Here is a 23992-nt window from a genome sequence, read left to right as displayed (position 1 = left end):
CAGCCGGGGGTACTCACTTCTGCATTCCACGGTAGATGCTGGGTTGTGGGCGGGGTTACCCTGTGTGTCACACCCAGCATCCACCGCTCTCTCCCTCTCCTCATTCACTGGGAAAGCGCGCGGCCCAGCATCCACCGCGGGGAGTGCATCACTGATGTCACGCCTCACTTGACATGACATCAGTAACGGGTCACGCGATGCCTCTGAGCGGCCAGCGATAGCGCCGCTGAGAGGCAGAAAAGGTCCCACAAGGTATTTACAAAAACACTTCTGGGCCCCGGGGGGATACATTGGGGAGGTCATATAAAGTAGTGAACGACTTCTTTAAGTGTTTCTATTTTTGCAGATGACACCAAACTGTTGTATAGTGCCGTCTATAGAAGATGTTCCTAAGCTACAAGCTGACTTGCACAAATTGAGTGTTTGAACCTCATCTGTCACGTGGATGCCCAATGTGGATAAATATAAAGTTATGTATCTGAGTGTGAATATATTCTATAGGAAGTAAAACTAGGAGAGTCACTTGCAGCGAAGGATCTGGGTTTGGTTGTAGATCAGACTAAATAATAACCTGCAATCTCAATCGGCTTCTTCTTAGACCATCATGATATTGTCATATATCAGAGGAGGCATAGGAGCATGTAATCGGCCTCCTCCAATTGTAAAACACACAGCTGCTTTTCTATTGGAAGAGGCTGATGGCCAGGTCTGGTCAGATGATCCTCCATCAGCAGCCATTGTATGGACAGAAGTACAGGTCACTTTGTGAGGAAAACTGCACTAACTAGAGAAAGTGGCCGACCCTGTTTAATTTTCTATTTATCACTCAGTAAGGGGTGACCCATAAGTAACAATATCCTGCTCGATGAAGGTCCAACCTTCTGTTCTGTGCACTTATCTCCTGTAAGCAGAGCTTCCTTCTTTCACTTTTTATAGACTAACAAGCTGTTTTATTTTACAGGTCTGTTGCTGTGAAGTTAATGTATCGAGATGAAGTTCATACTGGGGATTTTGGCTTTTCTCGTATTTTCCTTATGGTTGGATGGAGTTCTTTCAAAAGAGAAGTCCTCCAAGAAGGGAAAGGGGAAGAAGAAACAGTATCTCTGCCCATCGTATGTTACTTTTTACTCTGTAATATTAATGAACATGTATTTTTAAATACTGCAGCTGAAGTTTGAATTTTTCAAAGTAAAAAGAAGTTGAAAAAATTTGGTTTAAATGTTCTTTATTTTTCTGAAAGTCAGTGGGTGACGCAGCATTGACCTAAGCGGTCACTTGATAACCATCAGTGGCCGTTTATTGGCTGTAGCGGGCACATGTCACAATGTCCCGTCATTCACTGGGAACTGCGCCACTGTGGGAGATAAGTATACATTGTTTTGGGGTTTTTTTCTATCGGGCCCTGCAGTGATTAAGCAGGGGCTGTCCAGTAGTGTACACATCCTTTAGTGTAATGCCTTAAAACATTATAAGCATTGAAATGAAATCAATAGTTGTATTTTTTTTTCTGATATAAAGCCGTCAATGTGAATAAGGTCCATTTTGTAAAATGCAGGCCCAGGCAGGAGTTGATACATAAGGAATCTGTGCACGTGATCATGTGGTCATTGTTGGCTTTTCAAGAAGTTTAAGCAATGTTTTGAGCTTTGAGACATCTAGCAAGAAATTAATATGACTCCATCACTAATCTGATTTTCTTATATAACATTATTTATGGAGGTGGCTGCTTCTCGTGATTGACAGTAGAAGCGTGTCTTCTTGGATTTGTTTGCCCACCTAGATGATATGAGTTGATATTGGAATATTTGGCTCCATGACCAAATTCTGCTTTAGGTCGCAGTCAGACGGCTGTATAAATTATTCTATTCAATATGAAAAAGGTGCCCCTAAGCATTATACACCGCGTGCAGAATTATTAGGCAAATGAGTATTTTGATCACATGATACTTTTTATACATGTTGTCCTACTCCAAGCTGCATAGGCTTGAGAGCCAACTACCAATTAAGTAAATCTAGTGATGTGCATCTCTGTAATGAGGAGGAGTGTTGACTAATGACATCAACACCCTATATAAGGTGTGCTTAATTATTAGGCAACTTCCTTTCCTTTGGCAAAATGGGTCAGAAGAGAGATTTGACGGGCTCTGAAAAGTCCAAAATTGTGAGATGTCTTGCAGAGGGATGCAGCAGTCTTGAAATTTCCAAACTTTTGAAGCGTGATCACCGAACAGTCAAGCGTTTCATGGCAAATACCTAACAGGGTTGCAAGAAGCGTGTTGGCCAAAAAAGGCGCAAAATAACTGTCCATGAATTGAGGAAAATCAAGCGTCAAGCTGCCAAGATGCCATTCGCCACCAGTTTTGCCATATTTCAGAGCTGCAACGTTACTGGAGTATCAAAAAGCACAAGGTGTGCGATACTCCGGGACATGGCCAAGGTAAGGAAGGCGGAAAAATGACCACCTTTGAACAAGAAACATAAGATAAAACGTCAAGAATGGGTCAAGAAATATCTTAAGACTGATTTTTCAAAGGTTTTATGGACTGATGAAATGAGAGTGACTCTTGATGGGCCAGATGGATGGGCTAGAGGCTGGATCAATAAAGGGCAGAGAGCTCCACTCCGACTCAGACACCAGCAAGGTGGAGGTGGGATACTGGTATGGGCTGGTATCATCAAAGATGAACTTGTGGGACCTTTTAGGGTTGAGGATGGAGTGAAGCTCAACTCCCAGACCTACTGCCAGTTTCTGGAAGACAGCTTCTTCAAGCAGTGGTAAGTAAGAAGTCGGTATCGTTCAAGAAAAACATGATTTTCATGCAGGACAATGCTCCATCACATGCATCCAACTACTTCACAGCGTGGCTGGCCAGTAAAGGTCTAAACGAAGAAAAAATAATGACATGGCTGCCTTGTTCACCTGATCTGAACCCCATAGAGAACCTGTGGTCCATCATAAAATGTGAGATCTACAGGGAGGGAAAACAGTACACCTCTCGGAACAGTGTCTGGGAGGCTGTGGTGGCTGCTGCACGCAATGTTGATCGAAAACCGATCAAGCAACTGACAGAATCTATGGATGGGAGGCTGTTGTGTCATCATAAAGAAAGGTGGCTATATTGATCACAATTTTTTGGGGTTTTTGTTTTTGCATGTCAGAAATGTTTATTTCTAAATTTTGTGCACTGATATTGGTTTACCTGGTGAAAATAAACAAGTGAGATGGGATTATATTTGGTTTTTATTAAGTTGCCTAATAATTCTGCACAGTAATAGTTACCTGCATAAACAGATATCCTCCTAAGATAGCCAAATCTAAAAAAAAAAACACTCCAACTTCCAAAAATATTAACCTTTGATATTTATGAGTCTTTTCGGTTGATTGAGAACATAGTTGTTGATCAATAATAAAAATAATCCTCTAAAATACAACTTGCGTAATAATTCTGCACACAATGTATGTAAATGGGCCGAATTTGATGGTTTCACTAGGATTGGGCGAATATCTAATGTGTATGGAGGTGTCCTGACTCCCCAGATAGCATCTGCCAGGAGAAGGAACATTGAGACCTGTTGGATATCAACATGAATAATCCTTTTGTTCTCATCTGGAGATAACTTGCTGCCAGAAGTGTCTGTTCTCGGACAGGCGTGCATGACTATGGAGGAATTTAGAGGAATAGTTGTTTTTCTAAGTGAGTGTTTGCCAAACAGCTTGCTGTAGTGTATACTTGATCACCTTTTTAAAAGCAGATTTTTGTTTTTGACTTCTTGATTAATGTTGGGAGAGTAGGGTATGTTCCCAGGGTTGGATACAGAGTGGATTGTTCCAGTTGGATTTTTAGGCTGGAAAATCTGCATCACATTATAGTACCAGCATTGTAGATAACCTGTACTGTAGACTATACAGCCACAGTCTGTCAATTTATGCTGTGGATTTTCATGGCAAATTTCGAGCAAAAATATAGATCAGGGATAAAGCTGCATTATTTCCACAACATGTGAATGTGCCCAAACATGGCGTCTAAGGCAAAAGATTTTTTTCGAATTATTACAATGCGTTGATATATTGGTTTATTCTCATTCTGTAACTCATGCTCTCTGTTCATTTTGATATTATTAATGGGACCATTTCTAGGGCAGCATAAAATAGCGACAAACTCCTAATCTAGTGCTCTTTTCTTAGGAGGACCAAAATTCATGACTCAATCAGGGCTGAGGCAGTTCTGTAGATACCGACCAAAAAATGTTTGACTCCAGTACATTCAAATTCCTTTTTTCCCTTCACTCATGACAGCACACCTGAGAGGATCCGCCCTTCGAGGACAGGAAACCATCTGAAATAAAAGGGCGGCACCTCTCCCCTGCTTCAGTTGGTTTCCTGTCCTTGATGGGAATCCTCATGAAGTATCAGGCGGCTGTCATGCTGAAGATTCTTACCCAGGCCTGTCCCAGCGCTGGTAGAGCGGGCTCTTGTCCATGGCGCCGGCCTTCAGATGCTGGTAGCGCCGCCGCAGGTTCCCCGGGGACCTGTTGCACGTGCGGGCGCAGGCGGTGCGGAGGTCCTGGACTTCTGTACACCGCCGCTTCCTCCCCCTGTCGCCCATGTGATCAGAAGTGACCGCGGTCATGTGCCTCTGACGTCATGGCGTGGGGCATGCTGGGTAGGGCGTGCCTCGGTGACGTCGGGGCCGGCGCCGGAAGAAAGATGGCGGCACCCTGTATAATGCCGGCCGGCATGGCAAAACGCTGGCAGTGGCTGTGGAAACGGTGGCCAGGGGGAGGGGGCTAATCACCGGAAGGAGACCGTAGGGACCTGGAGGTGGCTGACCCCGCCCATCTCCCTATTTAAAGGAGCACCTGGGCTCAGAACGCTGCTCAAAGTCCCGACATAATGTCTGACATATAGCAGCAGCAGCTGTCGCCACGGCCACAGTTGCTACCACCTTCATCACCACCTGCGTCTGCTCGCCGATCTAGAGGGTCCAGCGGAAGTAGCAGCAGTTGTCCCAGTCAGAAGGGTAAAGCTTCTCAGGACTCCACGGTCTCCAGGAGGGATGCGTCGCGTATCCTGAAACAGTCTTCAATTCCGGTATCCGCACTGGCGGGGTGAGTGATCTTCGTGAATGTCACTAGATATATTTGCTAATGGATCTCCTATTGTGTGTTTAAATTACCAGGAGGAACCCAGGAAAGTTACCGCCAAGAAGCGGAACAGGGAATGTGCGATATGCAAATGCCCGCTAGCGATAGACTGGCAGAAGGAGCTCTGCACTTACTGCATTCAGAAAACTATTTGTGATGGTACCCCGGATTTTGCAGCTAACCTCAGGTCTGTAATCAGATCGGAGGTAGAGGGTTCCCTTAAAACAATTTTGAGGAAAAGAAGAAAAATCATATCTGATCCATCTTCTGACTCTGACTCCTCTGTGTTATCGGATGGACAGTGTCATAGTGGGGCCTCATCCTCATCCTCTTCAGACAGTGATAGAGGGGGGAGACCATGCTTCCTTATAGAAGACACAGATAAATTGGTAAAGGCTGTCAGAACCACTATGGGGTTAAGGAAGATAAATCCGTTAAGTCCCTAGAAGACATCACGTTTGCAGGGTTAGAAGAAAAGAAAAAACGCACCTTCCCGGTAAACTCTAAGGTCCAGGCACTTATCAATAGAGAATGGAGGAAGCTTGAGAAAGTAGGAGCCATGTTTTCATCCTCAAAGAGGAAGTATTCCTTTGACCTAAAGGACTCTGAAAACTGGGATAAGGTGCCAAAAATTGACGCTACGGTGTCTAGATCATCAAAAAGATCGGCACTCCCTCTTGAAGACTCAGGGGTAGTTAGAGACCCTTTAGACAAAAAGGTGGATACCTTTTTAAAGCATACTTGGGAACCCGCAGCAGGAGGTCTAAAGCCAGCCATTGCAGGAACATGTACCGCTCGTTCCCTTATGATATGGTTACAGCAGTTGGAAGATCAGCTGAAAGATAAAAAGACCTCAAGGGAAAAAATTCTAGCCAACCTTCCCCTATTACATGGTGCAGCTGCCTTCCTAGCAGATACCTCTGCTGACTCAGTAAAACTGGCAGCTAGGTCGGCTGGTCTATCAAACGCGGCTAGACGAGCTTTGTGGCTCAAGGGATGTCCTGGGGACTTACAATCAAAATCTAGATTGTGTTCTATCCCCTATGACAGCCAATTTCTCTTTGGCAAAAAATTGGACGATGTCCTTGAGAAAGTAAGCGACAAAAAAGGAAGGTTCCCTGGGTTTTTGGCGGACGCCAGGAAGACCTATTTTCGGAGGGGAAATTTAGTAGAGGTCGCCCCCCCCCCAGGAGAAAAAAGAAAGTGGGATTTCAAGAACAAGAAAGAGTCCAGATACATGTTTGTAGGTCCCTCCGCTGCCTCCAAAAAACCTTCCACAATGACGCCATGCAGTTGGAGGGAGATTTTCTCAATTTGTTCAGGCCTGGGAAAACATTTCCTCCAGTCCCTGGGTCCTCAACATAGTGAGAGATGAACTAAGGATTCAGTTCCTTCAGCAGCCACGCCGCTCGTTTGTGATGACTCCGGTAAGAAAATCCCCAGACGAACAGCTGGCCCTAGAATCAGAGATCTTGAGCCTGTTGAACAAACGAGTGCTATGCGAAGTTCCGGTTAGTCAAAAAGGAAGGGGATTTATTCCCCTCTTTCTAATAAAAAAAACGGACGGTTCAATTCAGAACTATTATAAATTTAAAAGGCCTCAACCGATTTGTAGACAACCATACATTCAAAATGGAATCGATAAATTCAACAGTAAAGCTTCTTTTTCACAATTGCTTCATGGCAGTGATAGATCTCAAAGACGTGTACTATCATGTCCCAATTCACCCAGATCATCAAAAGTATCTAAGGGTTGCTCTTTACAACCAAGGGAGTTGCAGACACTTTCAGTTCCAAGCTCTTCCCTTCGGGTTGTCAATTGCTCCAAGGGTATTCACCAAGCTGATAGCCGAGGTGACAGCCTTTCTTCGCATTCAAAATACAGTCATAATATCCTATCTGGATGACTTCCTTATAGTGGGGAATTCAGAGAGCCACTGTATTTCACAACTGAATCAAGTCATGGCTGTCTTGCAGAACTTAGGCTGGATGGTCAATACCCAAAAATCAAGGCTAGAACCCGCAAGGGTCCAGGCCTTTCTGGGGTTTACTCTAAACTCTGAGTGTCAGACTTGTCTTCTACCCGACAGCAAAATAGACAAAGTCACAAATTTGGTCTCAGCAGCCATACACACCCCAGGCCTGTCCTTAAGGAAGGCTATGTCCCTGCTAGGTACTCTAGCATCATGCATTCCGGCAGTCAAATGGGCCCAATTTCACACAAGAAACCTTCAGTGGGAAATCTTGTCAGCACAAAGATTGTTAAAAGGGTATTTACAAGGAAAGGTACATCTCTCCTCTCCTTGCTAACCAGGAACGCCCTCTTGTGGTGGACAGACAGGTCAAATTTATCTTTGGGGGTCCAGTGGGACACACCAGTACAAAACATCATCACGACCGATGCGAGCAACTCGGGGTGGGGCGCACACCTGGAAAATCACATAATTCAAGGCTCTTGGTCATTCCTATAGAAAAAGGGGCTGTCAAATCTAAAAGAGCTATGAGCAGTAAGGAACGCTTTAGAAGGCTTCCTTCCTTTACTCCAGGGTCGTCATGTTCGGATTATGTCGGACAACAGAACCACTGTGGCCTACATAAACCACCAGGGGGGAACAAGATCTCATTCTTTTCTGGAAGCAGTAGGCAGGCTTTTTCAAATAGCGGAGCAAAATCTTTTATCCCTTACGGCGCTACATATACGAGGCATAGAAAACACGAGAGCAGACTTCCTAAGCCGCAACAAGTTAAGACAAGGGGAATGGGCCTTGAATCCCAGTATATTCCATCAGATAGTGCAACTGTGGGGTCTACCAGAGATAGATTTGTTCGCCGACAAAAACAACAGGAAAGTGGAGAAGTTTTGCTCACTAGACCCAAGGGGAAACCCATTGGCACTAGATGCTCTCCAGTTTCCTTGGAGCTTCAAGTTGGCCTATGCCTTCCCTCCAATAGCTATGATACCTCTGGTAGTGAGGAAGATCAGGAAGAATCAAGCGAGAGTGATTCTCATAGCCCCCTTCTGGCCAAAGAGACCATGGTTCTCCCTTTTGAGGATGATGTCACGATCAGACCCATGGATCCTACCAGAGACCCGGACCTTCTAGCTCAGGGACCAATATTCCACTCTCAAGTGAAGGGTTTCCACCTAGCAGCGTGGAATTTGAGGGTGCAATATTGAGGGTCAAAGGTTCTTCATCAGGTTTAGTGTCTACTCTATTAAGAAGTAGAAAGCCCATAACCACCAAAATCTATAGTAGAACATGGAGAAAATTTTTAGATTTCCTAGGAAAGCCTTTAAGCCAAAAACCTCCAATTAATTCCATCCTGGAGTTCTTACAGAAAGATTTTGAGTTAGGTCTGGCTACCAGTACACTTAAGGTCCAGGTTTCTGCCTTGGGTGCGCTGTATAACCATAACCTCCCAGCCAATAAATGGATTACAAGGTTCATTAAATCTTGTGGTAGATCTTGGCCAGTCTCAATACCCAAAATTCCTCCATGGAACCTGAATTTAGTACTTGACGCCCTAACTATGGAACCCTTTGAACCAGTTCAGGAGTTGTCTGCAAAATACATAACTCTCAAAACAATTATTTTGGAAGCTTTAACATCGGCCCGTAGAGTAAGCGATTTGCAGGCCCTATCCATAAATCCTCCATATACAGAAATATATGAGGATAGAATAGTATTGAGGCCTGATCCAGCCTACTTTCCTAAGGTTGCGCTCAAGTTTCATAGATCTCAGGAAATTGTTCTGCCCTCCTTTTGTAACAACCTGAAGACCCCAGGTGAAGAAAAGTTTCATAACCTTGACGTTAGAAGGGCTCTATTACAGTAGGAAGGGTTATGGGGTGACAAAAGCAACTATAGCCAGATAGATTAGGGAGGCCATTTGCTTAGCCTACACGACTAATAACACCCCGATCCCTGACGGCATAAAGACTCACTCCACCAGAGCCTTGGCTACCTCTTGGGCAGAGAAGGCAGAGGTATCGATAGATCAGATCTGTAAGGCCGCTACATGGTCATCACCATCTACCTTTTTCAAACTCTACCGTTTGGATCTATCCTGCCTATCTGACTTAACCTTTGGTAGAAGGGTGCTGCAAGCGGTGGTCCCTCCCTAAGGTGTTTCTTTCTCCAAAATTCTCTCAGGTGTGCTGTCATGGGTGAAGGGAAAACACCAAGGTTACTTACCGGTAGCCGGTTTTTCCAGAACCCATGACAGCACCTGTATATTCCCCCCCCTTCTTTCTCACCATATGGGTGTGCACGTTTGTTGGGTGTTATTTGATGTGGTGTTGGATTTTGTATATAACTCTTTTTTTTTTTTTACGGAGGTCCTCTCAATGCTCTGTAACCAACTGAAGCAGGGTTTCCTGTCCTCGAAGGGCGGATCCTCTCAGGTGTGCTGTCATGGGTTCTGGAAAAACCGGCTACCGGTAAGAAACCTTGGTGTTTTCTGGGCATCATACGGAAACCTCTGACAGTCACAAGGGTTCAGACGTTCTCAGAACCCAGCCTGATTCCAATTCTAGTAAATGTTACTTATACGTGTCCCTTACTGCTCAATATAAAGAAATGACTACATATTTCGCGCACCACGATCTGAGCTTTTGAATCTTTCCCATGCCTGCTGTAGAGTCCTCCATATTCATGAGCTATGGTTCCCCATACCTCTCTGCTACTGATTGACAGCTTAGTCCCTATGCACAGAAGTCTTAGCATTCATTGTGAACAAGCAACTTGCCCTGCAAGCCTTAAAGAGCAAACATTCACCAGCTAAGCAGCCCCTTTACTTAGAGCCTGGCGTATTGTATGCCACACGTTGAGCCTTCTGAGACAAATGGCCAAGGAGCCACTGAGCTCACTTCTGGCATATTGATTGGCAGTTTATGGGGCCATTTAGTATTGATAGGAAACCTTACATATATGGTGACTGGTTCCTTTTTGATACACCTTTTAAGGCAGCGATTGCCCCACAAAATCCTTTAGTTGAGTCTTTACTTCCAGCAGATGATTCTCCTGTGGCTCGACCTTATGACTACACGTGTATTGGGCTGCTCTTCCCTGCGGCACAGTAACACTTCGTCCTGATCCTTTGCCAAGAGCAGGATAAATGGATAAACATGAAAGACGTGTGATTAAATTGTTTTTGCTTTTAATGTCTTTTACCGTACAGCCCTATTTTTCCTAGCGTTTTGCTGAACAAAGCCTCAGAGCGCGTATTGATTCTTATGGCATGGTCCTTTCTTGCTGCACATTTCAGGCTGGTCCGGCAACAATGCAGCGCTGTGGTTTTCTTGTGTTGGAGCCAACTCTATAGAAGCAGTCATGTTTGCTTTACACAAGAAACCTGCTGTGCATGAAGAAATTACCTGCAGGTGACTATCTTCCCATGGATCAGTGGGTTGGCAACGTTTCTGAAGCATGCAAATCTAATTAGAGCTTAGGAAACTAATTGGCGAGGAGCTTAGTCTCCTGAAATATGACAATTGTACGTCAGTGTATTTTCTGCTCAGGGTTACCTAATGTCCTGAGATGAAGAATTGTTCTGCATTGATCAGACACCACATGCATTACCAGCTCACTGCTTCTTAAATCTAATTTGTCCAGAAATAAAATATGTTCTTGGTTCTAAAATTAACCTCATGTATGCATAGCAGAGCCCTATGCATGGATATAGAGGCATTATCTATAAGCATTTCTTTTAGGGTAGAATACCTCTATACATATGGACTCTGATGGAGTGTGCCTTCATTTATTATACTAGTTACATGAGCCTGAAGTAGATTACAATCCTAAAGAATAAAAAGGTGTCCTGTCTTTACTCCAATGCTGCCCCCCTTACAGTCGCTTATCACTGTCGCCTATCGTACTCATTGTCTACGCTTTTACCTCATTCAGACTTGTTTTTTTTCCAGTATCCGAGTACAAGGAAAAAATTCACTTTTGTATCAATGTGCTGGATCCGATTATCATCTATTTTTGTTCTTCGTGTCGACTTTTACCATCACTCTGGCATGTTTTTTCTCATCCGGAAAAAAAAAAATTCTAAGCTTTAAACTTTCCCTTCCCATTAAACAATGAAAAACGGACAGCACTCAGATGACACATGGATGGCAAACAAAAGAAACCAAAATGTTCAAGTCTGTTTGACACACAGTATGATGACCCCACAGCCCCCTATACAGTATGATGCCTCCACATAGTTCGATGCAACTTACAGTTTTATGACCCCACATACCGTCCTATGCCCTCTCACAAGCATCCCACTTGTCAGTCATATCTTTGCTAGCTGTTCCAGTGTTAGTTGTCTCAGCTGCCAGTCTAGTTGATGTCGGAAAACCTGCCAAGCAGTCAGGTCCGACGACCTAATGGTCTTTACATCACCTTTAGGCACTCTGGAGAAGAAGAATGTAAAAAAAAAAAATCTTGAAGTTCTACTTTTTAGTCATGCCTTAAAATGCAATGAGAGCCGCTGGGGAGGAGCCGGGGCATGGTTACCCCATCAGTCAGTCTTCAAAAGTTGAGGTGTTTCTTAATCCAGAAAAGAAAGTAATGTTTTTGGCTAGGCACACTGAGACGCACACGAGTGGTGAGCTAGGCAGAATTCATTTAGTGGCATGTACCTTTAATGAATTTGGAGCAGCTTATTCCTGAACGTCCCTCATTAAGAGTGGTGTACGAAATGCCAGACTTAATGATTAGGAGCCATATTATTTTTGGGGGGGTTAACTATTTTAATATGCCACTACTTTTTACTCCTCCACTTCTACATTAATGGTGCCCGATCCCTTCTCTCAACAGTAAACCCCACACACCATGCACTCAAAAAGCTCATGCAGCCATTGTGTACTTCTTTTTTCTTTTTAAATAAATGTGACTCGACCTTTTAGGCCAGCCACAAACATTAGATGGCTGATGGCTGAAAAATGCTTTGACCGATCGTTTGGCAGACAGTTCTCATCTGACTCTCCCGTACATACAGTGGTGGCCAAAAGTATTGGCACCCCTGCAATTCAGTCAGATAATACTCAGTTTCTTCCTGAAAATGATTGCAATCACAAATTCTTTGGTATTATCTTCATTTAATTTGTCTTCAATGAAAAAACACAAAAAGAATTGTCCTAAAGCCAAATTGGATATAATTCCACACCAAACCTAAAAAAGGGGGTGGACAAAAGTATTGGCACTGTTTGAAAAATCATGTGATGCTTCTCTAATTCGTGTAATTAACAGCACCTGTAACTTACCTGTGGCACCTAACAGGTGTTGGCAATAACTAAATCACACTTGCAGCCAGTTAACATGGATTAAAGTTGACTCAGCCTCTGTCCTGTGTCCTTGTGTGTACCACATTGAGCATGGAGAAAAGAAAGAAGACCAAAGAACTGTCTGAGGACTTGAGAAACCAAATTGTGAGGAAGCATGAGCAATCTCAAGGCTACAAGTCCATCTCCAAAGACCTGAATGTTCCTGTGTCTTCCGTGCTCAGTGTCATCAAGAAGATTAAAGCCCATGGCACTGTGGCTAACCTCCCTAGATGTGGACGGAAAAGAAAAATTGACGAGAGATTTCAACGCAAGATTGTGCAGATGGATAAAGAACCTCAACTAACATCCAAACTAGTTCAAGCTGCCCTGCAGTCCGAGGGTGCAACAGTGTCAGCCCGTACTATCCGTCGGCGTCTGAATGAAAAGGGACTGTATGGTAGGATACTCAGGAAGACCCCACTTCTTACCCCGAGACATAAAAAAGCCAGGCTGGAGTTTGCCAAAACTTACCTGAGAAAGCCTAAAACGGTTTGGAAGAATGTGTTCTCTGGTCAGATGAGACAAAAGTAGAGCTTTTTGGCAAAAAGCATCAACATAGAGTGTACAGGAAAAAAAAAGAGGCATTCAAAGAAAAGAACACGGTCCCTACAGTCAAACATGGCGGAGGTTCCCTGATGTTTTGGGGTTGCTTTGCTGCCTCTGGCACTGGACTGCTTGACCGTGTGCATGGCATTATGAAGTCTGAAGACTACCAACAAATTTTGCAGCATAATGTAGGGCCCAGTGTGAGAAAGCTGGGTCTCCCTCAGAGGTCATGGGTCTTCCAGCAGGACAATGACCCAAAACACACTTCCAAAAGCACTATAAAATGGTTTGAGAGAAAGCACTGGAGACTTCTAAGGTGGCCAGCAATGAGTCCAGACCTGAATCCCATAGAACACCTGTGGAGAGGTCTCAAAATGGCAGTTTGGAGAAGGCACCCTTCAAATATCAGGGACCTGGAGCAGTTTGCCAAAGAAGAATGGTCTACAATTCCAGCAGAGCATTGTAAGAAACTCATTGATGCTTACCGGATGTGGTTGTTCGCAGTTATTTTGGCTAAAGGTTGTGCAACCAAGTATTAGGCTGAGGGTGCCAATACTTTTGTCTGGCCCATTTGTGGAGTTTTGTGTGAAATGATCAATGATTTGATTTTTGCTTCATTCTCTTTTGTGTTTTTTCCTTGCAAGCAAATTAAATGAAGATAATAATACCAAAGAATTTGTGATTGCAATCATTTTCAGGAAGAAACGGAGTATTATCTGACAGAATTGCAGGGGTGCCAATACTTTTGGCCACCACTGTAGGACCACTTGTTCAGCCAAGCGTTCCTGTGTTCTCTGAGTGAGGCACTGACTGACACCTCTGCTGGCATCTTATCTCAGGGAGAACAATGCGGTCAGCAGTCCGAAATCGGACATGAGTGATCAACATCTCTCCTGATCATCAGTCGGCCAGCATCCCCGTACACATTAGAGTGTAAGCTGAATCCTTCAATATTGGCGGGTTCAGCTGACATTGGTCTATAGGGGGGGCTTTATATAGATCAAACTTTTTTTTCTCCCCTTTTTGTATTATCCCTAACTTGCGATTTACATTACCGGTCAAGTAAATTCTATTTCTAAAGTCTCATTCACACTCTTGAGGTTTTTTTTCTTTGAGTTGCTGGACTTTTTTGGAAAATCCACAGCATGTTAATTCTTTCAGCATTTTCACCCATACGAAGTAATGGAAAAAAATGGGCATATTGTACGCATTTGTTCTGCCAGCGCTATAGTTTTTGGTGCAGAAAAAATGTCAGCACACTGCGTGTGATTTATACAGTGCTGCTCACCATTATCGGCACCCCTTCACTTTTTCCAATGACTGTACAATATCTTCAGAAATAAATGGAAATGTACCAAAGTTTTATCCTCAGGATTTTTTAATTGGTGGTCCAAAGTAGTATAACAATAAAACATTGAAATTGCAACATGGAAGTTGAAAAACAAAGAAAAAAACAGAATAAACAGGCTGTGCAGCAATAAAGGCACCCCTAACTAAAACTTGGTTCTTGTAGCCATCTATAAACTTCTTGCACTTCTCAGCTGGTATTTTTCTCCCACTCTTCCTTTGCAGTTTGCTCAAGCTCTTGAATGTTTGCAGGGTTCTTTTTCTCAATGGCAGATTTCAGCTCACCCCACAGATTTTCAATGGGATTGAGGTCAGGACTCATTGCTGGAGTTTTTAAAACAGTCTATTTTTTCCTTTTCAAACTTTCCTGTGTACTTTCGGTTGTGTGCTTTGGGTCATTGTCTTTCTGGAGGACCCATAATCTTCGACTCAAACCAAATTTTCTTACACTGAATAGGACATTTCACTTTAAAATCTCATGATAATGCTCTGATTTCATGATTCCTATGATACGGTCAAGGCCTCCAGTACCAGATGCAGCAAAGCAACCCTACAGCATTATGGGTCTTCCACCATGCTTAACTGTTGGTAAGGTGTTCTTTTCCTTATGAGCTTCACTGTGCCATCTGTAAACAAACTGTTGCTTTGCATTGCCAAAAAGCTCTATTTTGTTTTATCTGTCCACAGAACATTTTCCCAGAAGGATCGGGGTGTGTCAAGGCACTCTTTGGCAAAACTCAGTCGTTGCTTTTTAGGTCTTTTCTTCATCAATGGTTTGTTCTTTGGCCTTCGCCCATAAAGCTCTGCTTGGTTTAGTGTGCGACGTATGGTACTTGTTGAAACCATGACCCCAGACTGTTCCAGGTTGGTCTTCAGGTCTTTGGATGTTTGACGTGGTGTTTTAGTCCACCATTCGCACCAACCTTCGAAGACATCTCTTGTCAATTTTCCTCTCCCCCACGTCCAGGGAGGTTCTTTACTGTTCCATTCTTGGCAAACTTCCTAATAACATTGCGCACTGTTGAATCTGGGATACCAAGGTCTTTGGAGATGGCCTTCTATCCTTTGGAAGTCTTGTTTGATAATAGCAGTTCTGATGTTCTCAGATGGTTCCTTTTGTCTTCACCATTGTGACAAAGGAACAGGGCTTACCATGTGGCTTTTTAAAACGGTGAAGTCATCATTCATTGGTTAATTAATGTCACATGGGTACCAACCATCACAGGTGAATCTCTTTTGTGGTTTACCACAGGCGAGTCAAAATGTATTTCCATACTAAATTAATGTAAAGGGTGCCAATACCAGTGTCACAGCAAGCTTTAGGTTTTTCTATTTTTTCCCTCCCATTGTTTTTTATTTTAAATTATTGTTTATCATTTGCTATTTTGTATTTAACATGATTGCGCTATACAAAAAACTGTTTCACGTGATGATTTTTTTTCAGGAGATATTCCACATTATGTACAGTCATGGCCAAAAGTTTTGAGAATGACACCAAAATTATATTTTCACATGATCTGCTGGCCTCTGGTTTTTATTAGTGTTTGTCTGATGTTTATATCACATACAGAAATATAATTGCAATCATATTATGAGTACCAATAGGTTGTATTGACAGTTAGAATGAGTTAATGCAGCAAGTCAATATTTGCAGTGTTGCCCCTTCTTCTTCATGACCTCTGTAATTCTCCCTGGCATGCTCTCAATCAACTTTTGGACCAAATCCTGACTGATAGCAGTCCATTCTTGCATAATCAATGCTTGCATTTTGCCAGAATTTGTTGGTTTTTGTTTGTCCACCAGTCTCTTGATGATTGATGCTCTATGGCAAGGTGCTCCATCATGCTGGAAAAGGCATTGTTGGGCGCCAAACTGCTCTTGGACGGTTGGGAGAAGTTGCTCTTGGAGAACATTCTGGTACCATTCTTTATTCATGGCTGTGTTTTTAGGCAAGACTGTGAGTGAGGCGAATCCCTTGGCTGAGAAGCAACCCCACACATGAATGGTTTCAGGATGCTTTACAGTTGGCATGAGACAAGACTGGTGGTAGCGCTCACCTCTTCTTCTCCGAATAAGCTGTTTTCCAGATGTCCCAAACAATCGAAAAGGGGATTCATCAGAGAAAATGACTTTGCCCCAGTCCTCAGCAGTCCACTCCCTGTACCTTTTGCAGAATATCAGTCGGTCCCTGATGTTTTTTCTGGAGAGAAGTGGCTTCTTTGCTGCCCTCCTTGAAACCAGCCCTTGCTCAAAGAGTCTCCGCCTCACAGTGCGTGCAGAAGCACTCACACCAGCCTGCTGCCATTCCTGAGCAAGCTCGGCACTGCTGGTAGTCCGATCCCGCAGCTGAAACAGTTTTAAGATACTGTCCTGGCGCTTGCTGGTCTTTCTTGGGCGCCCTGGAGCCTTTTTGACAACAATGGAAGCTCTCTCCTTGAAGTTCTTGATGATGCGATAGATTGTTGACTGAGGTGCAATCTTTGTAGCTGCGATACTCTTCCCTGTTAGGCCATTTTTGTGCAGTGCAATGATGGCTGCACGTGTTTCTTTAGAGATAACCATGGTTAACTGAAGAGAAGCAATGATACCAAGAACCAGCCTCCTTTTAAAGTGTCCAGTGATGTCATTCTTACTTAATCATGACTGATCGCCAGCCCTGTCCTCATCAACACCCACACCTGTGTTAATGGATCAATCACTAAAACGATGTTAGCTGCTCCTTTTAAGGCAGGACTGCAATGATGTTGAAATGTGTTTTGGGGGTTAAAGTTCACTTTCTGGGCAAATATTGACTTTGCAAGTACAGTAATTGCTGTTAAGCTGATCACTCTTTGACATTCAGGAGTATATGCAAATTGCCATTACAAAAAATGAAGCAGTAAACTTTGGAAAAATTACTATTTGTCTCATTCTCAATACTTTTGGCCATGACTGTACTTTCATGGGTGCCAATAACTATGAGCAGGACTGTACCTGTAGGCTACGTTCCTGCAATCAATGTTTTGTGAGTTCATGTTGCTTATTTTCTGTAGCATTTCTGCACCTACTGTGTAAATTGGGTTACTTGCGTCCTTTTTCATTGCGGTTTTGAGTGTGTGCTTTTCTTTTTACTTGTGTTTTATAGCATGTTTGTCATTTTAAATTAAGCAGCTTTGTTTTTGATACTTACTGGTATTTGGCTCTGACAAAACTTTGATAGTCCTGTGCACTTTGTGTATTTGTAGTGCCTTTCCGCAGCAGAAACGCGCTAAAAATGCATATGAATTTAACCTTACTGGGAAGGTAGCACTTCTGCTTTTGGATTTCAAATGCTGTTCCAAAACACTGGCCACAATAATTACCTTGGCCTCACCAGGATGTTACTCTATACAGTATGCCTTGTGTATCTAATTGTCGATACAAGAATATGAATGAGCGAATAGACAAACTTTTAGTGTGCATAATTGACATCAAAAAGCAATAAAGAGCCAGAGCATATGTTGGTATAAGTGCAATACATAGGTGTGCATTCGCCTTTGTCCATTTAACAGACAGAACCTAATATTAAAAGAAAATGAACAAATGCCCTGTAATAAGTAAATTAATAGTAATAGTAAATGCACTGCACTTATACTAATATGCTCTGACTCCTATTTATTTTTTTCAGTTTTTTGTACTTTGTACAAACTGTGGCATGATTTCCCCTTTTTTTTGGGCTGTCCATTTTGTTTATATAGCTTTTCCACAGATGGGTGGCTGCAGAGATGAGACTCGGTCCTGCTCTGCCCTTACCTATGTGGACGTCTACTGACACATACAGTCTTGCTCATTGTTATTGGCACTCATGATGTTTAAGTACATAATGTGGAATATCTCCTGAAAAAAAATGAATCAAGTGAAACAGGTGTTTTTTTTTTTATAGAGTACTCGTGTTAAGTACAAGAGAGCAAGTGATAAACAATAAATTTAAAAGGAACGATTGATCTTTGCCAAGGAGTACCTTGACAAACTACAATCCTTCTGGGAAAATGGACAGATGAAACAAAATAGAGCTTTTTGGCAATGCAAAACAACAGTTTGTTTGCAGACGGTGCAATGAAGCTTATAAGGAAAAGAACACCTTACCAACAGTTAAGCATGGTGGAGGATCCAGAATGCTGTGGTGTTTGCTGCGTCTGGTACTGGAGGCCTTGACTGTATCACAGGAATCATGAAAATAGAGCATTAGCAAGAGATTTTAGAGCGAAATGTCCTACTCGGTGTAATACAACTAGGATTGAGTCGTATATCATGGGTCCTCCAGGAAGACAATGACCCAAAGCACACATCCAAAAGTACATAGGAATGTTTAAAAAAGAAAATATGGACTGTTTTAAAAAGGCCAGCAAGAAGTCCTGACCTCAATCCCATTGAAAATCTGTGGGGTGAGCTGAAATCTGCCATTGGGAAAAAGAACCCTGCAAACATTCAAGAGCTTGAACTAACTGCAATGGAAGAGTAGAAGAAAATTCCAGCTGAGAAGTGCAAGAAGTTTATAGATGGCTACAAGAAACGTTTGGAGGCTGTCAGCTATGTCAAAGGGTGTGCACCCAAGTATTTATTAGGGGTGCCTTTATTGCTGCATATGCTATTTATTCTGTTTTTTTCCTTGAAACTGCAACATGAAAGTTGAAAAACAATGTTTTATTGTATTACTTTGGACCACTAATTAAAAAATCCTGGGGATATAACTTTGGTACATTTCCATTTATTTCTGAAGATCTTGTACAGTCATTGGAAAAAGTGAAGGGGTGCCAATAATGGTGAGCAGCACTGTATAAATCACACGCAGTGTGCTGACATTTTTTCTGCACCAAAAACTATAGCGCTGGCAGAACAAATGCGTACAATATGCCCATTTTTTTCCATTACTTCGTATGGGTGAAAATGAAGGGGTGCTAATAATGGTGAGGAGCACTGTAGTAAGGTGAACTACAAGAGTTACTGTAGGTACCGTCCTGATTGGGTGCACATTGTCGTGGTGGGATGGCTTTTACGCTTTTTTGATCAAAAGAGGACGGTAAATGAAAATTTCCACCATTGCCCCTTCCAGCCTTTCAGTAGTAACGTATAGGAAACTTAGAACGGTATGTGCATGTATTCTGCTGATCCGCTATACTTTCTCATTACTATAGCGGTTATTTTTTTTACCACATTTGTGTATCAGCCTTTTAGCTTGGTTATTTGATCATATGCACTTTATTACCCAGTGTCTTGTTTAGTATCATGAATAATCCCGTGCTTTATTTACTGTGACTGTCATTATTTCATTACTACACTGCATGCAGAATTATTAGGCAAATGCGTATTTTGATCACTTTGATACTTTTTATACATATTGTTCTACTCCAAGCTGCATAGGCTTGAGAGCCAACTACCAATTAAGTAAATCTGGTGATGTGCATCTCTGTAATGAGGAGGGGTGTTGACTAATGACATTAACACCCTATATGAGGTGTACTTAATTATTAGGCAACTTCCTTTCCTTGGCAAAATGGGTCAGAAGAGAGATTTGACTGGCTCTGAAAAGTTCAAAATTGTGAGATGTCTTGCAGAGGGATGCAGCAGTCTTGAAATGTCCAAACTTTTGAAGCGTGATCACCGAACAATCAAGCGTTTCATGGCAAATAGCCAACAGGGTCGCAAGAAGCGTGTTGGCCAAAAAAGGCGCATGATAACTGCCCATGAATTGAGGAAAATCAAGCATGAAGCTGCCAAGATGCCATTCGTCACTAGTTTTGCCATATTTCAGAGCTGCAACGTTACTGGAGTATCAAAAAGCACAAAGTGTGCGATACTCAGGAACATGGCCAAGGTAAGGAAGGCTGAAAAACGACCACCTTTGAACAAGAAACGTAAGATAAAACATTAAGAATGGGCCAAGAAATATCTTAAGACTGATTTTTCAAAGGTTTTATGGACTGATGAAATGAGAGTGACTCTTGATGGGCCAGATGGATGGGCCAGAGGCTGGATCAGTAAAGGGCAGAGAGCTCCACTCTGACTCAGACACCAGCAAGGTGGAGGTGGGGTACTGGTATTGACTGGTATCATCAAAGATGAACTTGTGGGACCTTTTCGGGTTGAGGATGGAGTGAAGCTCAACTCCCAGACCTACTGCCAGTTTCTGGAAGACAACTTCTTCAAGCAGTGGTACAGGAAGAAGTCGGTATCATTCAAGAAAAAGATGATTTTCATGCCGGACAATGCTCCATCACATGCATCCAACTACTCCACAGCTTGGATGGCCAGTAAAGGTCTAAAAGAAGAAAAAATAATGACATGGCACCCTTGTTCACCTGATCTGAACCCCATAGAGAACCTGTGGTCCATCATAAAATGTGAGATCTACAGGGAGGGAAAACAGTACACCTCTCGGAACAGTGTCTGGGAGGCTGTGGTGGCTGCTGCACGCAATGTTGATCGAAAACAGATCAAGCAACTGACAGAATCTATGGATGGAAGGCTGTTGAGTGTCATCATAAAGAAAGGTGGCTATACTGATCACAAACATTTCTGGCATGCAAAAACAAAAAAAAATTAATTTCTAAATTTTGTGCACTGATATTGGTTTACCTGGTGAAAATAAACAAGTGAGATGGGATTATATTTGTTTTTTATTAAGTTGCCTAATAATTCTGCACAGTAATAGTTACCTGCATAAACAGATATCCTCCTAAGATAGCCAAACGTAAAAAAACACACTCCAACTTCCAAAAATATTAAGCTTGGATATTTGAGTCTTTTGGGTTGATTGAGAACATAGTTGTTGATCAATAATAAAAATAATCCTCTAAAATACAACTTGCCTAATAATTCTGCACACAGTGTATGTGTATTTAGTGCCACTATTTTATTATATTTTTGTGCAACTTAGTACATTTTTTTTGATGATCAAAAAGATTTGCAAAACCTGGTGAATCACCTCTTAAATGCCAGAATTCCTGGCACCTCTTCTGATTCTTTGGTCTGTCACAACATACTGTTTGGTTCGTGCATGCATGAGACAAACTGCACAATTTGCACACTGTCAGGATTCCACTCTTTTGACAGCTTTACTGGTTGTTTCGGGACTACAAGTATGTGCTTTTTGGCCATGTGTCAATCAACAACTTTTTCATGTTCTTTTGAGCAGGGCTGTGGAGTCAGTAAGCCAAACCTCCTCCGACTCAGACTCCTCAATTTCCATGTCACCGACTCCAACTCGGACTCCACGACTCCGACTCCCTCATACATGGCTCATGTTTAAGTGATAAATTTACTGTAGCACAGATTCATCTCAGCTAAAAGTCTAGACCCTTAGATCAGGAATAGGACAGCCATTTATAGGACATTTCATAACTTTCCCAAATTCTTATGAAAAAAATATTCCCCACAAACTGAATTGAACTACTGTACCCAATTTATTATATATTTTAGGAGTCAGAGTTGGTTCATTTTATACCGACTCCACAGGCCTGCTTTTGGGAGAAGCACGTGACTAGAAGTGTGCAAATTCAGTATGTGCGGTCACGTGACGACTAGTGTTGAGCGATACCTTCCGATATCAGGAAATATCGTATCGGATTGGATCGGGCCGATACCCAAAAAGTATCGGATATCGCCGATTCCGATACCGGAAACCAATGCAAGTCAATGGGACACAAATATCGGAATGAAAATAAACCCTTTCTTTCCTTGTAGGTTAATTCTACATGAAGTAAAACAACTAAGAATAATGTAGAATGACATGAAAAGCCGGCAATTCATCAGCGCATACACCGGTACCCGACAATTTACAACAGAAAGAATAGAGCTTCACACATAGATTAGATAGATAGAAACATGTCAGTCACATATATATGAAGTACAGTGACAGTGTTGCTTACTGTACTTGTCATTTAGTGTAAAGGATTTATTTAAAAAAATATTAGTGTTTTCGTGCACCGTCTCTTTAAAAAAGCCGGCCGGCAATTCAGCATCTGTACCCGACAATTTAGAATAGAAAGAATAGAGAATCATACATAGATTAGATAGATAGAAACATGTCAGTCACATATATATGAAGTACAGTGACAGTGTTGCTTACTGTACTTGTCATTTAGTGTAAAGGATTTATTTAAAAAAATATTAGTGTTTTCGTGCACCGTCTCTTTAAAAAAGCCAGCCGGCAATTCAGCATCTGTACCCGACAATTTAGAATAGAAAGAATAGAGAATCATACATAGATTAGATAGATAGAAACATGTCAGTCACATATATATGAAGTACAGTGACAGTGCTGATTACTGTACTTGTCATTTAGTGTTAAAATAAAGGATTTATTTAAAAAAAAATTGGCGTGGGGTTCCCCTTAATTTTAGGCTCTAGCGGAGGTTAAGCAGACAGCTGGGGCAAATGTTTGAAGCCTGGGAAGGGGGTAATACCCACGGAGCTTCCCAGGCTACTAATATCAGCCCCCAGCTGAATACCTAGCCTTTACTAGCTATTAAAATGGGGGAACCCCCCCAAAAAAATAACGTGGGGTCGCCCCTAATTTAATAGCTAGCAAAGGCTAGGCAGACAGCTGGGGGCTGATTTTAATAGCCCAGGAAGGGTGCCATGAATATTGGCCCCCTCCCAGGCTAGAAACACCAGCCGTCAGCCGCCCCAGAAATGGCGCATCCTTAGAATGCGCCAATTCTGGCACTTAGCCTCGCTCTTCCCACTGCCCTGTAGCGGTGGCAGTGGGGTAATAGGGTTGGGGTTGATGTCAGCTTATAATGCCAGCTGACATCAAGCCCAGGTTAGTAATGGAGAGGCGTCTATAAGACACCCCCATTACTAACCCCATAGTCAAAGTTAAAAAAAAAAACACAAACACCCAGAATAAAGTCCTTTAATTGAAATAAAGACACAATTCTTTATTGTTCTAAATTAAACCATACTTACCATCACGCCCATTCCAGCTGAAGCCAACGATCTCCTGCAATAAAAGAAAAATAATAAAGCAACCTCATCCTTGCCTTTCCATGGTTCCCACGACAGCTTCAGCTCTGCTACATCGAGATGACAGGCTGGACCACAGCAGAACGCTGCCATCCAGCCTGTCATCCCGCAGACACTGAGAAGCGCAGGCATGCTTGCGCTCCTCAGTGTCTCTCTGTGACGTCATCCAGATGAGCCGAGTTCATGTCCAATGAACTCAGCTCACCTCATGCACGTCACTGACAGCGTGGGAAAATTCTCACGCTGAAGTGCTGAGTGCAGGAGAATTTTCCCACGCTGTCAGTGACGTGCATGAGGTGAGCTGAGTTCATTGGACATGACCTCGGCTCATCTGGATGCCGTCACAGCGAGACACTGAGGAGCACAAGCATGCCTGCGCTTCTCAGTGTCTGCGGGATGACAGGCTGGATGGCAGCGTTCTCCTGCGGTCCAGCCTGTCATCTCGATGTAGCAGAGCTGAAGCTGTCGTGGGAGCCATGGAAAGGTAAGGATGAGGTTGCTTTATTATTTTACTTTTATTGCAGGAGATCGTTGGCTTCAGCTGGAATGGGCGTGATGGTAAGTATGGTTTAATTTAGAACAATAAAGAATTGTGTGTTTATTTCAATTAAAGGACTTTATTCTGGGTGTTTGTGTTTTTTTAAATACTTTAAT

At 42.7% G+C, this 23992-nt stretch overlaps 1 protein-coding gene across 1 annotated transcript in view; it reads left to right on the top strand.

Moving 5' to 3' along the window:
• GLRB (glycine receptor beta) overlaps window positions 1-23992 on the top strand; it is a 175234-nt gene that overhangs the window by 44918 nt on the left and 106324 nt on the right. Inside the window, exon 2 of the mRNA XM_073644903.1 lies at window positions 962-1112. Coding sequence (XP_073501004.1) covers window positions 991-1112 — 122 coding nt within the window. The 5' untranslated portion in view covers window positions 962-990. The remainder of the gene's footprint in view (window positions 1-961; window positions 1113-23992) is intronic.

The sequence above is a fragment of the Phyllobates terribilis genome, unplaced genomic scaffold (assembly GCF_046119375.1).
Source record: "Phyllobates terribilis strain yellow unplaced genomic scaffold, ASM4611937v1 Scaffold_1__5_contigs__length_1240528914, whole genome shotgun sequence".
Taxonomy (NCBI): Eukaryota; Metazoa; Chordata; class Amphibia; order Anura; family Dendrobatidae; genus Phyllobates; species Phyllobates terribilis.
The sequence above is the reverse complement of the archived record's forward strand: the minus strand, read 5'-3'. Positions and strand labels throughout refer to the sequence as shown.